The sequence below is a fragment of the Pteronotus mesoamericanus genome, unplaced genomic scaffold (assembly GCF_021234165.1).
Source record: "Pteronotus mesoamericanus isolate MK-2021 breed Mesoamerican mustached bat unplaced genomic scaffold, CSHL_Meso_final contig_269, whole genome shotgun sequence".
In the NCBI taxonomy this organism is placed as follows: Eukaryota; Metazoa; Chordata; class Mammalia; order Chiroptera; family Mormoopidae; genus Pteronotus; species Pteronotus mesoamericanus.
In genome coordinates, this window is record NW_026555114.1 from 288,614 (window position 1) to 302,662 (window position 14,049).

A 14,049-nucleotide genomic window follows, 5' to 3' on the forward strand; every position below is an offset into this window, starting at 1 on the left:
ATGTGTCTTGGAGTGGGCCTCCTTGGGTTCCTCTTGAATGGGACCCTCTGTGCTTCCTGGACGTGTGTGACTTTTTCTCTCCTCCATTTAGGGAAGTTTTCCATCACTACTTTTTCAAACAGGTTCTCTATTCCTTTCTTCTCTTCTCCTCCTTCTGGTATCCCTATTATACAGATAATACTATGTTTCAGGTTGTCCTGCATTTTCCTAAATGCCTCTTCATTCTTTTTGAGTCTTTTTTCATTTTCTTGCTCTTTCTGGGAGCTTTTTTCTCCTAGCAGATCGAATCAGCAGGCTTCATGTAGCCTGCTTTTGATTCTTTCTACTGTGTTCTTCAATTCAGAAATTGTATTCTTCATTTTCTCTTGCCTCTCATTGATAGTTTCTATGTCCTTTTTCATGCTGGTATAGTTTGCAGTAAGTTCTCCATAGTTTCCCTGTAGTTTTTTGTAATTCTCTCTGAGCTCAGTGAGTCATTGAGCTTCCTTAGAACTGTTGTTCTGAACTCAATATCTGATAGTTTACTTGCCTCTATTTCATTTAGTTCTCTTTCTGGGGATTCCTCTTTTCCCTTCAGCTGGGGGGTGTTTCTTTGTCTTCCCATTATTTGTGAGACTCTTCTTTTTTGTTTCTGCTTCTTAAATAGATCTGTCTTGATTTCCTGACTTCGTGGTATGAACTTCTGTGGTAGGAGAGACCCCTGTTTTTTCTTTCTAGATCTGCCTCTGGCGACGTCAGATGTGACCCTGTCTGGCTTTAGGCAGTCTGCGATTTCCAGAAATGTACTGTCTGTGGCTGTCTCCTTCAGCTATTAATCTAGTCATTCTGCACTCAGCAGGCCAGCTTAGACACCACAGGGCGGGGCAGAGTCCCTCCTGGGTTATTGTGTCCTCTTATGTTGTTGCTGCTCAGGGGAGTGGTCTGCCTGAGCCAGATGGCTGCCGCCATACTGGGAATGAATCAGCACCAGGATCTGGCTGACTACTCTCTCTATTCTCTCCCCAAAGCCTCCTTCCCCAGTATCTCCTCAGCCATCTCTAGACCACTCTATCCCCGCCTTTGCCGGAGACCAAGGTAAGTGGCTGCAAATGAAAATTTATGCATTGGCCCTTTAAAAGGCTCTTTGTGTCTCCCGCCGCCTGTCTCTAGCAAAGAGCAACCCTGCCGCTTTTTGCAGATGGATGTTATCTGTGTACTTTTTGGGCTCTGGTGTTGTAGGCTGGAGATCCCCACTTATGGTGTAGACCCTGCTCATCTCAGGGGGATCCAACTGGCCTTTTCAATATCCTTCAGGTGCTGCTGCCCATGGGTGCCCTGCCTGCCTTCTCGAGTCTCTACTGCACTCCTTACCAGTTAGGTTGTGCTAAAGCTGATTCTTCTTTCTGTCCGAGGTTATAAGACTCCTCTCTCGCTGTTCTTTAGTTGTTTGATCCAGGTGATTTCTCCACAATTTAGTTGTAATTCCAGAATGGTCCTGGGATTCCACTCACTCCTCCACCATTTTGATTTTCCTCCATTTAGATTTTAAGGTTCTTTGTTTTGGTGGCAATCCATTTCTCATTGTAATTAACACTTTGAAAACTAGATTTCTGTACAAACCTTCGGATCCACTGCCCCATTCTTCTCTTTGGTGCTGTTAGAAAAAGATGGCTGTGATTGCGAAACATTCCTGTTTGCCATGAGCTCTTTGAAGAAATAGCATCACAAAGACCAACCACATTAACCAAGCTTAGCATGGATGAGTCCTTTTCAGTTTGGGACAAAGGGTAACGAGCAAGAGTCCCGGCCTGGGTTGCTGTCATGTGTTTATTTCTCAAGGTAGCTGCTCTCACGGTGAGGTGACAGCCAGTTTTGTCCTTGAACATCCTCCCAAACTTCTAAGCTCCCATGATGCACAGCTGCTCATGAGAAAGTTTTGCCTTCTAGACTCTGGCGGCCCCTCCAGGCCTGCCTTTCCCGCCTGCCTTTCTTCATTTTTCTTTCTTTCCTTCTCTTTTCTCCTTCTTTCCTTCTTTCTTTGTTAAAAAAATACATATAGTAAAATGCAAAAACCTTAGCTATACCATTCAATAAGTTTTGACAAACACTGACCCAATATAACCCATGCCCCTGTGAAGATAGGGAATATTTCATCGTTCCAGAAAGTTTCTTCCTGCTCCTCCTTTGTCATGACTCCACTCAGAGATAATCCCCGTTGTGATTTTTTTACACCAATAATTAATTTTGTTCAGACCTTTTTAAAGAAGTCATAAAATTTGATTTTGTGATTTCAAAGAAAGCCCGTAGGGCTTGGACACCCATCTAACCTGGGAAGTGTTGCCCTGTTAACATAGAGTGGTTCTAAATCCCCCAGTGTGACAAAAGGTCAGGAAAATGAGATGAGTGGCCAGGCATTTGTGCCCTCTCCTCCACACTCCCATTAGGAACATCAATTTTTGGCATCCATGTCTAGAGAGTGAGTTTACCTGACATGTCTTTAGACACCAGGTAGCTCATAGACATTAATTAGTCTGCAGCTAGACAACACAGGAATGCACTGCAGGTTGTACACAAGCACCACTGAGTATTCATTTCTCTACCCTTGATTTCCTGTGACTGCTTTCTTCACCAGGTTAGCTCTAACAGCAAAGTAGTCATTCTCTGCTCAGATATTTTTCTTAACTATACCATGTCATTTCCTCTTGATAGCTGGTAGGTCCTTGGTCTATAAAACTTATCCGAGTTGCCCACTGCGTGGAGAATAGTATATGTTCTACAGGGGAAGTATAAGGTATGAATTGTTGGGAAGAAGCTACTGCTCTAAAAATAGATGCATAAATATTAATGACACAAACCAACATCTTGTAGGTCCCTTCAGATGGAAGAAAACTGCACACTGCAGGGACTCTGAATTTGAGGCTCAAAGCGGGAAATCATTACTAGAATTAGGGGCATGATTGAAGTTGTATAGGAATCTTTCAACTCTTTACATCATTATTTCATTTTAGGTAGAATTTAAAGTTCCTTAATGAACCAAATTGCCACAGTCACCACTTTGAATTTGGTAATACTAATAAAATAATCACTATATGCTTTACCTTTGTTCTCATTTAATCCTAATAACAGTCCCATGAGGTCAGTAGTATAATCCCTACATTTACAGGTGAAGAAATAGGGGCTCAGAGATGATACTTCCCTAACACTGACAAATCTGGGATTTGAGTGCACACCATCCTTTAAAAATCCTTTCTTCTTCCTATAGCATTAGTCACAAATTCAAGAACACTAAAAAAAAGACTTGTTTCCTCATGAAGACTTAATGAAATTATTCACATCAAAAGAGCTATTACTTTTCTCCAGTGAAGAAGTCCCAGAATGTTAGCGCTACATTGTCGTTGTGGTGTTTGGGCTAAGGAAAGTAGAGTGCACAGTCTCAAACTCCAAATCGTGGCTCCTTAATATTTACTTAAGCTGGAAGGTATACCAGCAGTTTTATATTCCCCTTTCCTTTTATGCCCTTTATCCATGGGCTCCAACTCCCTCTTGTGGTAGAAGCACATCTCTTCTAGGCACAGGCTGCGTGGAAACACAGAAGCCAAAACCATCTATTTTAGTCAGACAAGTGAATCGTTATCTAAGGCTTTATCTGGTGGATGTGGGTTGAAGTTTGGTAGGTTTGGAACAAAGAAAGTCTCAATTGTGGAAAACAAAACTAATCCATCTCTGCCATATAAAATCAATGAAAAAAGACATTCTCCTGGCCTCTGGTCAATTGAAAATCACACAAGCTCTTTAATTCCATTATTATCCTCAGTATAATACGAATTCTTTTGTGCTTGTTTTCCATGTGACATAAGCAGTGAGTTTCAAAGTACTCCCTATTGCTGTGGCATATCAGGAAAACAGTTTATTTTTTTAATAATGACAGTGTTTTTATCATCTTGCCAGTGTGCACAGTGTTTTAGAGACAGAACCTTCCTCCTATCTTGCTTGGCTGTCTTCAGTTGACAGAAGGTGGGTGTGGTTAGTAGAAGAATGCCCTCCCCCCGCCCCCCCAAGTGTGAACGTCCTAATCCTTGGGAGTGGATAATGTGTTACCTTATATGGTAAAAAGGGATTTAACACCTGGGATTAAGTTTAAAGTCTTCAGGTGGGGAATTTATCCCGGATAATCCGAAAGGCCTGTGTCCTCACATGGATCCTTATAAGAGGCAGGCAGGAGAGTGAGAGTGAGAAAAAGTGTAAGACAACTGAAGCCGAGAAAGAAGGATCAGCAGATGATACGCTGTTGGCTTTGAAGATGGAAAATGGGACCATAATCCAGGGAGTATGCAGGTGGGCTCTAGGCAAAGGAGTAGAGTCTACCCTAGGATTTCCAGAGGGAATGCAGAATTCTGACCTCCAGAACTGTTAGACAATAAATTTATGTTGTTTTAAGTGACTAAATTTGTGCAGTTTTGTTATAGCAGCAATAGGAGAAATTACCCAAAACATTGTAGCCAAGAATGGTTACATTGTAACCCAAACCAAAAGTCGGGAATTGCTTGTGGAACTTGTGTCTAGATCACATTTTGTATCTGTCAAATAGGCTAGGCTAGGCTGCAGTTACAAACCAGCACCTCCCCCACACTGAGCAGTGTAAAACAACAAGGCTTTACTTCTTGCTCCTACTACGTAGGCATGCATCCCAAGTGGAAGGGGTCTCTGTGCCTTGTTCTTCTCACTCAGGGACCTAGGCAGGCAAAACCTCCACCATGTGGAATGTAGCTGGGCATAGTGGGGGGCGGGGGCGGTCAAGGGAACATCACATGGAGCATATTAGTCTTAAATGCTCCCTTCCAGAAGTGACACCCATGACTTGCTCACAGACTGCTGTCATACTTAATTTCAGGGAAGGAAAATGAGAATATTGGTGAAGAACAGTAATGACTACCGAAGTCATCATCTTTAATAACGATTTTCTTGGACATCATTTTAGCAGCTTGTTATTAGCTGAAGATTCAGGATTATATATCCCAGTCTGGCTCTGGAACTTGTTAGTGTATAGTATAATATTTTTTATCTTACTAAATGCATAAAATGCTTCACAATTAAGGTAAATGATGTCTGACTTAAGGTGGCCTGTAGAGGGCATACCTTCTTGCAGAATCACGGCCATTCTCACTGTGCTGCGTGCTACAACAGTCCCTCTGCTTATGGAATGTATTTATAAAGGCCAGTTTTACCATTTGAAAGATTAATTTAACCACCAGGCGATTGATGCAGAGCATTATAATTTTCACTGGAGATTACAATATGGTCTTTTCATTTTTTGCTCCCCTTATCCCTTTGGTAAACAGATATTAAAAGGCTTTTTGTTTTGTTTTGTTTTGTTTTATTAAAAATATGGAACGCTTCACGAATTTGTCTGTCATCCTTGCGCAGGGGCCATGCTAATCTTCTCTGTATCGTTCCAATTTTAGTGTATGTGCTGCCAAAGTGAGCAAAAGCCTTGTTAATTTTATTAATTTTAAGATTCAGAGTTTTCTCAGATTCTTCTTTTCAAATAGTCCTTATTCAGTAACATGACAAATATTTTTAATGTAGATTACAGATATGCTACTATGTTAACCTCTTCAAAAAAACTTTTAATTTCACTTGTCAAAGTGGATAATTGTGATACTCTGAGTATTTTACCCTTTCCAGAGCACTTTGAAATATCTCTGAGGGCCCCACACCGACTAGGGGAGGGAAAGAGGGCAAATGAAATTGTTCCATTTTACAGATGACAGAACTGGACAGCAAACAAATAATACCACCTACTTCTAGATTAGATGAAAGTAGCCATGATTGTACTAAAAAAGAAAAGAAAAATCCTCCTCTGGCTCGGTTAAGGCCATGGAAGTTTCTGGCAGTCACCGAGGTCAGCGCACTCAGGCGCACAGTTGAAACACCCCACCCCCACCCCCCTTTCTTCGAGGACAGCCCTCCTTTCCTCAGGTGTGATTTGAATGGATTCAGCTCAGGTTAGTTTAAGAAAGGTTTGTAGATGTAGTGCATGTTTTATTGTTTCACATTAGAACTGGATGGGGAAGCATCTTATATACTGTACACATTTTTTTAGGAAGGAGCCTTTTTTTCCCTGGGGAAGAATAACACAATTTTGCAAATACAAAAACAGTGTAGTAACTCCTCAGTGATTCAGTCTTAAATAACTATAGAAAATGTAGCTATTATTTTGGCAGGAATTTTCGGTTCTTCTGAGTCACCTCAGTGTCCATAAGGACAGCCCAGCCAACACGCCAGGCTCCCGGACCCGTGACCGCCGCACTGCAGCACCCCGGTCCCCACTTCACGCCTGCCTCTGTTCGCACAGGCGCAGCACAGTACCTGTGCAGGCTTCAGTTCGGGCATCTTTCTGGACCCAACTGGGTCACCCTCCAATTTTTTCACACTTGACTTACACTGCTCTTATTTTTGGTTCTCAGGACAGGACAGTTGTTTAGACCCTTTTACTTGGTTCCTATCAACTCCTTTCCATCTTGACTTTCTCTTCCACCTGCTTAGTCCTTGGCTTTTGAGGTCATTTATGTCTGTCGTAGGACAAACCACCATCTTGGTTTGCTCAGGACTGAGGAATTTCCTCAGAGCTAAAACTAGAACATTCTTGCACAAATCAGCGTATTGGTCACTTCAGTCTGTTATAGCCACATGTGCAGGTTTCGTAGGGTTGTGTCTCAGCCATCTCGTCTCAGCTCCATGTTCAGTGACATCACTTTGGTAGCTTGAAATCAACCGTGGTGGGAGTATTTATACCATGGAAAGCAGCAAATGCTACAGATGCTTGATTTGTTGTTTTGTTGATTGTCTAGACTTAGGAAGGTTATAGAGAAATGTTAGTAATGCAGATGAAACTTAAAAGTGTGCTGTGTCTGGAGCCATCATATTGTGAATAGAACAAAGCATTGAGGAAGCAATCTCCAGTATTTGAGAACTATTGGGTTGGCCAAAAAGTCTGTTTAGTTGTTTCCGTAAAATAAAGGATACATTTTTTCATTTTCATCAATAACTTTATTGTTTTGGTATTTTGAGTGTGTTGGCTATCTCCCACTATTGGCTTCTAGCGGGTAGAGGCCAGGGGTGCTGCTAAACATCTTCCAATGCATCAGACAGCCCCACAGCAAAGAATTATTTGGCCAAAATGTCAGTAGTACCAAGAAACTTCACAAACCATTTTGACACATTAAATCAGTCACAGCATCTTCTCCATACATTGCACAAATCTTTTTTTGTGTTTCAGTTGCATTTTTACTTTTCTTGAAATAATAAAGCATAATACACCAGAAATGTGTATGTTTTTACATCTTCAATATTAAAATGGCTGCACAAATTTCACCACTTTTTTTTAATCACGCTGATATGACAGCTGTCACAGTAAAATCAAGCTAAATTGTTTTGAATGAAGTTAAAGACAGCTAAGCACTACCAGAGCCATTTTATGGAAAAAACTAAACTTTTTGGCCAACCCATAATTATCTGATTCAGCAAAGAACACGAATTTGACTGATGAGTCAGATTCTGAAATACGTCTTTGCTGTTTCATTTTAGTCCTAGTCCTTTACATGAAAACATCAACATTCATGTCAGAACTATATACTCTTTTGTGAAAGTGAGCATAGGTTGACCATGGATCCAGGAGCTGGGCAAAAATTCTCAAAGAAAGCCTTCCATTTGAATCAAGCAACAATATTTGCAATAAAGTTGATTATATATTTTATTATTATTTATAAATTGGGTACTACACATCGTTTATATCAGTGAAATTTATAATAAATGAATGTGTGTGCATGTGTACTTTTTCACTTTGGAAGATCAGGGTTTTTTCTTTATTCTTACTTGAGCACATTGTTTTCTTCTTTGCTGAGAGAAACACTGGTTGCCTTCTCATACATGCCGTGACCAGGGCTTGAACCTGCAAACTTTTTGGTCTACCGGATGATGGTCCAACCAACTGAGCCACACTGGCCAGGGCCAAAAAGTCAGTTCTTAATGGTGGGAGAGATGGTGTTATTTTCCCCCTAAATTGGCCAGGATCCTGCTGTACATCCTACAATACAGAGGACAGGCCCCACAACAATTACCTGAGTTAAAATGTCAGCATTGGCAAGTTTGAGACTCTGCTCTAGATCATGTATAAGCAAAATAAACTGGTTTAGGTATATTTAAAACTTCTTCACATTGAGAATCCAACACTTCTGAATTTTTTTTTTCCTTTGATGGTTTTTTTCATTTGTTTTGTTACTCAAGTGTTTTTCTTAATTAAGGAATAACTTACAATGAAATGCACAGGTATTAAATGCATAGTTAGATGAGTTCTGACAAATGCGTACAGTCATGTAGTCCACACCCCATCAACATATGGAGTATTTTCATCATCCCCTAAAGTTTCATGTTGTCGCTTCCCACTCAGTCTCCTGATCTGATTCCAAAACATCCAGTGATCTGTTTTCCCTAGATTTCCATCACCATAGATGAGCCTGTTCTAGAACTTTGTGTAAATGAAATTATGTAATCTATATAATGTTCTGTGTCTGTCTGGCTTCTTTTGCATAGTATGCAAAAGTTACCCTTAAAACAACAATTCATCTGTGTTGTTTTATGTGTCAGTTATCTTTTACCACTGAGTAATATTCTGTAGTATTAATATACTGTGGTTTTTTAAAAATCTATTCTATTGTTTATAGACACATGCTATTTCCAGTTTGGCTAATAAGAATAGAGCTGCTATGATCACCTCTTGTGCAAGACCTTTGTTAACATATGTTTTCATTTCTCTTGGATAAATATCTAGGAGTGGAATTGCAACTTTGTGTAGTAGATGTATATTTTAACTTTCAAGAAATTAACAGCTTCCCAAAATTGGGGCCTGCCCTTTTACTCACTGGGCTAGACTCCCCATATTTCATAGATTTGCTGTAAAAAAAAAAAATTAAATAATGCATGTAAAGGGCTTAGTGTGGTACTCAGCACAAGTAAGGGTTCGGCTTATTAGTCGTTAGAACTACTGTCTGTAGCTGGTAACATCCAGATCTCTCCGTCTTGAGCACTAGGACTGTATCTCCATCTGCCTACTTATGTAACATCAGAACTTGGCTGTCTCGTAGGGAGCTCCATCAGCCTGTACCAAACTGAGCTCCTCCCCCACCCTCCATCCCCAAACCTGGCTCTGCTCTCCCCTGCCTAATTATGGCAAATCCCCTCAGTGGCCCAAGCCTCTCCCTGCACACTAATAGATCACCCAGGCCCTTTGACTCTACTGCCGTACTAGCTCTCATGTGTCCGTTTCTCTCTCTCCCACACTGTTGCTACCTTAGTTCACACCTTCAGTATCTGTATCTGGACTACAACGGCCTCGTAACAGAGGCCCGTACCTTGAAAATTACCTCCCCCAATTCACTGCCTATACTACAGTTAGAGGGATCTGTCCATAATACACACCTGATTGTGTCATGATCCAATTAGAACCTTTAATGGCTTCCCAGGATAAAGCCTCAACCCCTTAGTTCCTTTTAAGTCTCATGCTCCAGTTCCATCACTTACCTCTTTTGTAAGCTTGGCTCCCACTCTCGGGATTGTTCCCCATACCCAATCTTTTGTTTAGATCCTTTGCCTGGGCTGCTTGTTCTACATAGAAGAAGTGTCTTTCCCTCCCCTAGCTTATTCTCCACATCCCCTTCACCTCACATACACCCATCAGGGCTCAGCTAAGTTTTATCTAAGTTCTAGGAAGCGTTCTCCGCCATCAGGTGCCTTTCCCCTTGGGTTGAGGTAAGCCCCCCACCCTGGGTGCCCTGGCACTCGGTACTTACCGCTGGTATGGCTCCTGTCACACTGTGCTGCCTGAGACCCACCTGGCTTCTACTCTAGACTGAGTTCTCAGAGGACAGGGACGGTTTTTTGCTCATGCTAGCATCCCTAGTACCTGAAACATGCAAATGCTCAGTAAACGTTCGGGAAATTGAATAATTGTATTGATGGTATAAGAGAGTTTACTTAACTTGCTGTTGGACCTATTGGGGATGAGGGATCAGGGATTGAAGCCATCAGCATTTGTAATTACCAGGTTCTTACCTTTTTATCCTGTTTTCACAGCCCGATGAGAATTCACTGGATTTTTCCTCTTGTATGCTGCGGCCTGGTATTAAAAATGCTCAGGAACTTGCTTGTGGGGTGTGCCTGTTAAACGTGGACTCCAGGAGCCGGGTAAGTCATGCCTTTCCCCTGCAGATCCTTTCCAGACGTGACCTGGGGGACAATCACTTCATTTAGATCACTTCACTACAAGGTCTGTGCCCAGAGGTGGTGGGGATTTTATGAAGCCCTGAAATATGACCACAGAAATAGACATGCTGTTTCAAAAGATCAGTGGGGAAAGCTGTTGAGGGGAAACGGGGGTTTGCATTGTGCCTGCCGCTCCCTGCGCACAGTGGGGTGGTAAAGAGAAGAGGATTCGTTTGCAGGAAGAGGCTACGTTCTGGAAATTTTGTTGACCTTATGGTTTCAACGTTATTTCAGAAAGAAGAGAAGCCTGCAGAGGAACATCCTAAAAAAGTATGAACCAGTTACACGTTATATTAGTGTCTCCATCTTAATTTCAAGTGCGGAAGGCAAATCAAATGATTCTGCTGCCATCCCGAACTGTTCCAATCATGAATCCTTCACTGAGTCACCTTTGCTCCCACGTTTGATTTAGTCAGCTGTCTGTGTGGATCCACTTCTGTCTTGTTTGCATGCTTATTTCTCATAATTGGCTTCTGGTGTTGTGGTTATTTTTCTCTGTGATGAGCAGGGTAACAGAATGAGCACCTTCTGGAAGACTGGAAATTACAGTGACATACAGTGAGATCAAAGAGCTTCAGGATTTGGCCATTATCAGACAAAAAGCAAATCATTAGGGTTTTAGAGTTTTATTTATTTGAAGTGCTTTAAAAAGCACCCCCGGATGTGGTTAGGAGTGGCTGGCTGTAACTCACCTATAAGCATTACTCATCTGGAAATAATTCTCCTGTGTTTAATTTCTTCTTCTTCTTCCTCTTCTTTTTTTTTTTTTTACAAACCGGTACCTATTTGGACTTTTTAATTATGTTGATTCAGTTATCAGCTCCCAATGGCATTGGACTCTAAGAGTTTATAGTCTTATGTTTTCTTTCATGATAAGACTGTAATTAACCACCAAAACTTAAGGGATTACATGTTATAGTCAAATGACAGGCTTTGGGAAGGGGCTTCCTTCAGCACAATGAGGGATAAAAATTAGCCACAGCCTTTGGCTGTTTCAGTTCCCCATATCATGACACTCTCTTACCCACCCCCATAGACTCTGCCTTTCCTATAAAAGATTTGGCCCTCTTTTGCTGAAATTGGGTTTAATGATAAAGATTTTTTTTATACCTTTAGTTAGCAGTGAAACACTTTCTGACCTGAATTTCTATAGCCACCTGCTCAGCTTTTGTATGTGTGCCAGTTTGGCCTTGACCTCTTTGACCTGCAGAAGTGAACATGCTGGTTGCTGATCAGCTCTTAAGTGCAGAAGCCTCACTTGCTCCACGTGTCTGTTTCTACCCGGCAGGCGTTCAACTCAGAAACAGACAGTTTCAAGCTGGCTTATGGAGGACACCAGTATCACGCCAGCTGTGCCAACTTCTGGATCAACTGTGTTGAACCAAAACCTCCTGGCCTCATCCTGCCGGATTTGCTCTAAAAAGCTCCTCTATGAAGTACCAGCTGGGTTATGTTGTTGTTTTTTTGTTTTTGTTTTTTGTCACACCCATGGGTGACAGGGACCAATGAACAGAATACAAGTACTGCTGAGTTCACCTGTATGACTTTATATGAAGAATTCCCCAAGAGGTGGGCATGAAAAAAGCTGCAGAAGTTTTTAGTTGTTCCTACAGATGACCTTTGTCCCCTGGTTACTACTGCCGGTCTATGGAATTTGTGTTAACATTGCCCTACCCAAACTGCATGTGGCACCAGAAGGTTGCTAACTTACCTCTGTTCTCTTAAGGTGTTTTAAACTATGGACCACAGTTTTCTTTAAGGAATAATTCGCTGCTGCAGTATTGAAACTGTGAAGAACTGACATTTGAAGAAATTTTCTTCAAATTTCATCGAAGAAAATTAAATTATTGTTGTAGGATTGGAATTGGGAAGAATGTTTTGAGCCAGTGCTTATTTATATGTAGAACACTTATTGTCCTGTGAAGTAGAGTGCTTATCCCCATTTAGTGTGTAAATATCTGAAATGAATAAAGAGGGGAAATTGTGATTAAACTAAATGTTCTTTTTACAGAAAAAATTCTGTCCATCTCCATTGAACAGTGAAAGGTAGGTAAGGGCAGATTTACTAACTTCGCTGATGCAAGCGAACCAGTTCTCTACTCTTCATTCATTTCAAAAACTGTCAACTTTCAAGACTTTTCCTCTTAACAGACCTGGGCACTTAGCAGTGCAGAATTTTCATTTGGACAGAGGCCCAAATCCTTGAGTGTCAAGATGAATATTCTTCCCCTTCGGATTCCTCACTGAAAACCTTCTGCTTTACCTCACACACAGACTGTGAACATAGTACTTTTTTCAGACAAGATTCGGAAAGGCAGCTGAATGAAATCTTTTTGCAGTGGCCTCTGTCCAAACTTCCAAAAATTACTGCATAGGTACCAATACTGCGTGACTTAGCAGCATCTACATGAGACCTAAAAATTTAGGATTAGGAGGTGGAACTCCTGGCCTAGTGAGGCGAATAATAGGATGTGTATTTTCGGTAAAGGTAACAGAACTTAGAAGTAGTGGAAGGAAATTGTTCAAAAAGAGCACTAAAGTTTAAAAAGAAAAGGCTCATGCTATTGTAGAGAATTTTGCCACTTAAACTAAATGCATAAAATCAAGGGAGAAAGCCACAAGGGTAAAAACTGTGTTATTCCTAGGAAGAACATTCCAGTCTAGGACACATTTCTCCCAATTGTAAATTATGTGCTTTTGAACATGTTTTGCTTTGTATGACTTACGCTCTCTGACCTAGACTTAGTTTTTACTTGTGAACTGAAAAATTTGGTTTTGCCTATATAATTGCTGCTTTACATAATTGATTACTTTCCCTTCTCAGGACAAAACTTCAGGGAAATGTTTTGTTCCATCTTACATCTTTTACCTCCATCTTCTTCAAAAAAGGTACAGAATGTATTTCATTAAACAGAGATGGATGAGGCTTCTGCTTTACTTTGCTGTGCGCTGGAATGTAGAGAAGTGCTGATGCATCTGTTTTTCTCATTTGCTCCAGCTGATAACCATCTCCATCCACTAAGGACCGAGACAGCTGTTGCTGAATTACCTTCAGAGCCTCTGCCTTCCACAGGTGTAGTGGAGTGTTAGTAACCACATACGTGGGCCAATTTCTAGCAGGCTGTTCCTGCACAGGCTGTCCCTGTGCTCCAGTTCAGCCTGTGCAGCACCCAGGGGTTCAAATGACACCCAAATTCAAGCAGGCTTCTAATTGGTTTTGTTTATGCCATAACAGACCATAACAAAGTCTACTTTTGCTGTAAGAATGTCACCCAGTTTGACAGAATGTGCACTGTTGACTATTTTGGGGAAATGCTATATGGATTATTACTCTATCACAGTGGTCTGTATCAGTAACATTTTTAAAAGTATGCTCACCTGCTAACTACATTGCTTTCCATTCCTAGATGTATTCCAGAATGCCTTAGATAAAATTTCTAAGTATTACTGCTGACCTTAACAAGCGTGGTAGGTTTAGTCACTCCACGGGAGGTGCAAGAGGGAAATACAGCAAACATCAACAAATGGCCTTCGTTATGAAAAGCAGTCATTAGTTTCAATATCTGTTTAATAGAAATGTTTTATTAGATACACCACCTGTAAGGACTTGGGGAGTATGGAATACCATTGCATTGATTTTATTTATGCAAGTTTATTAAAATGACTCAGCACTGCATTCAGCTTCACCTCAGCTCTTGTTAGCCAAGAGTCCAGTGTCCTTGGAAACAGTAACCAAGGTTACTTATTTCC

At 41.1% G+C, this 14,049-nt stretch overlaps 1 protein-coding gene and 1 non-coding gene across 2 annotated transcripts in view; one reads left to right on the top strand and one right to left on the bottom strand.

The window, feature by feature from the left end:
- The window catches only part of SYNRG (synergin gamma), a 74,295-nt gene extending 61,211 nt beyond the window's left edge, over positions 1-13,084 (top strand). Inside the window, exons 21-23 of the mRNA XM_054574831.1 lie at positions 10,111-10,221; positions 10,534-10,569; positions 11,588-13,084. Of these exons, the coding sequence (XP_054430806.1) occupies positions 10,111-10,221; positions 10,534-10,569; positions 11,588-11,719 (279 nt within the window). The 3' untranslated portion in view covers positions 11,720-13,084. The remainder of the gene's footprint in view (positions 1-10,110; positions 10,222-10,533; positions 10,570-11,587) is intronic.
- Positions 5,359-5,465, bottom strand: LOC129071600 (U6 spliceosomal RNA). Its single transcript, XR_008529280.1, has one exon. It is a non-coding gene; the product is annotated as a U6 spliceosomal RNA (small nuclear RNA).
- Positions 13,085-14,049: the final 965 nt, after the last annotated feature.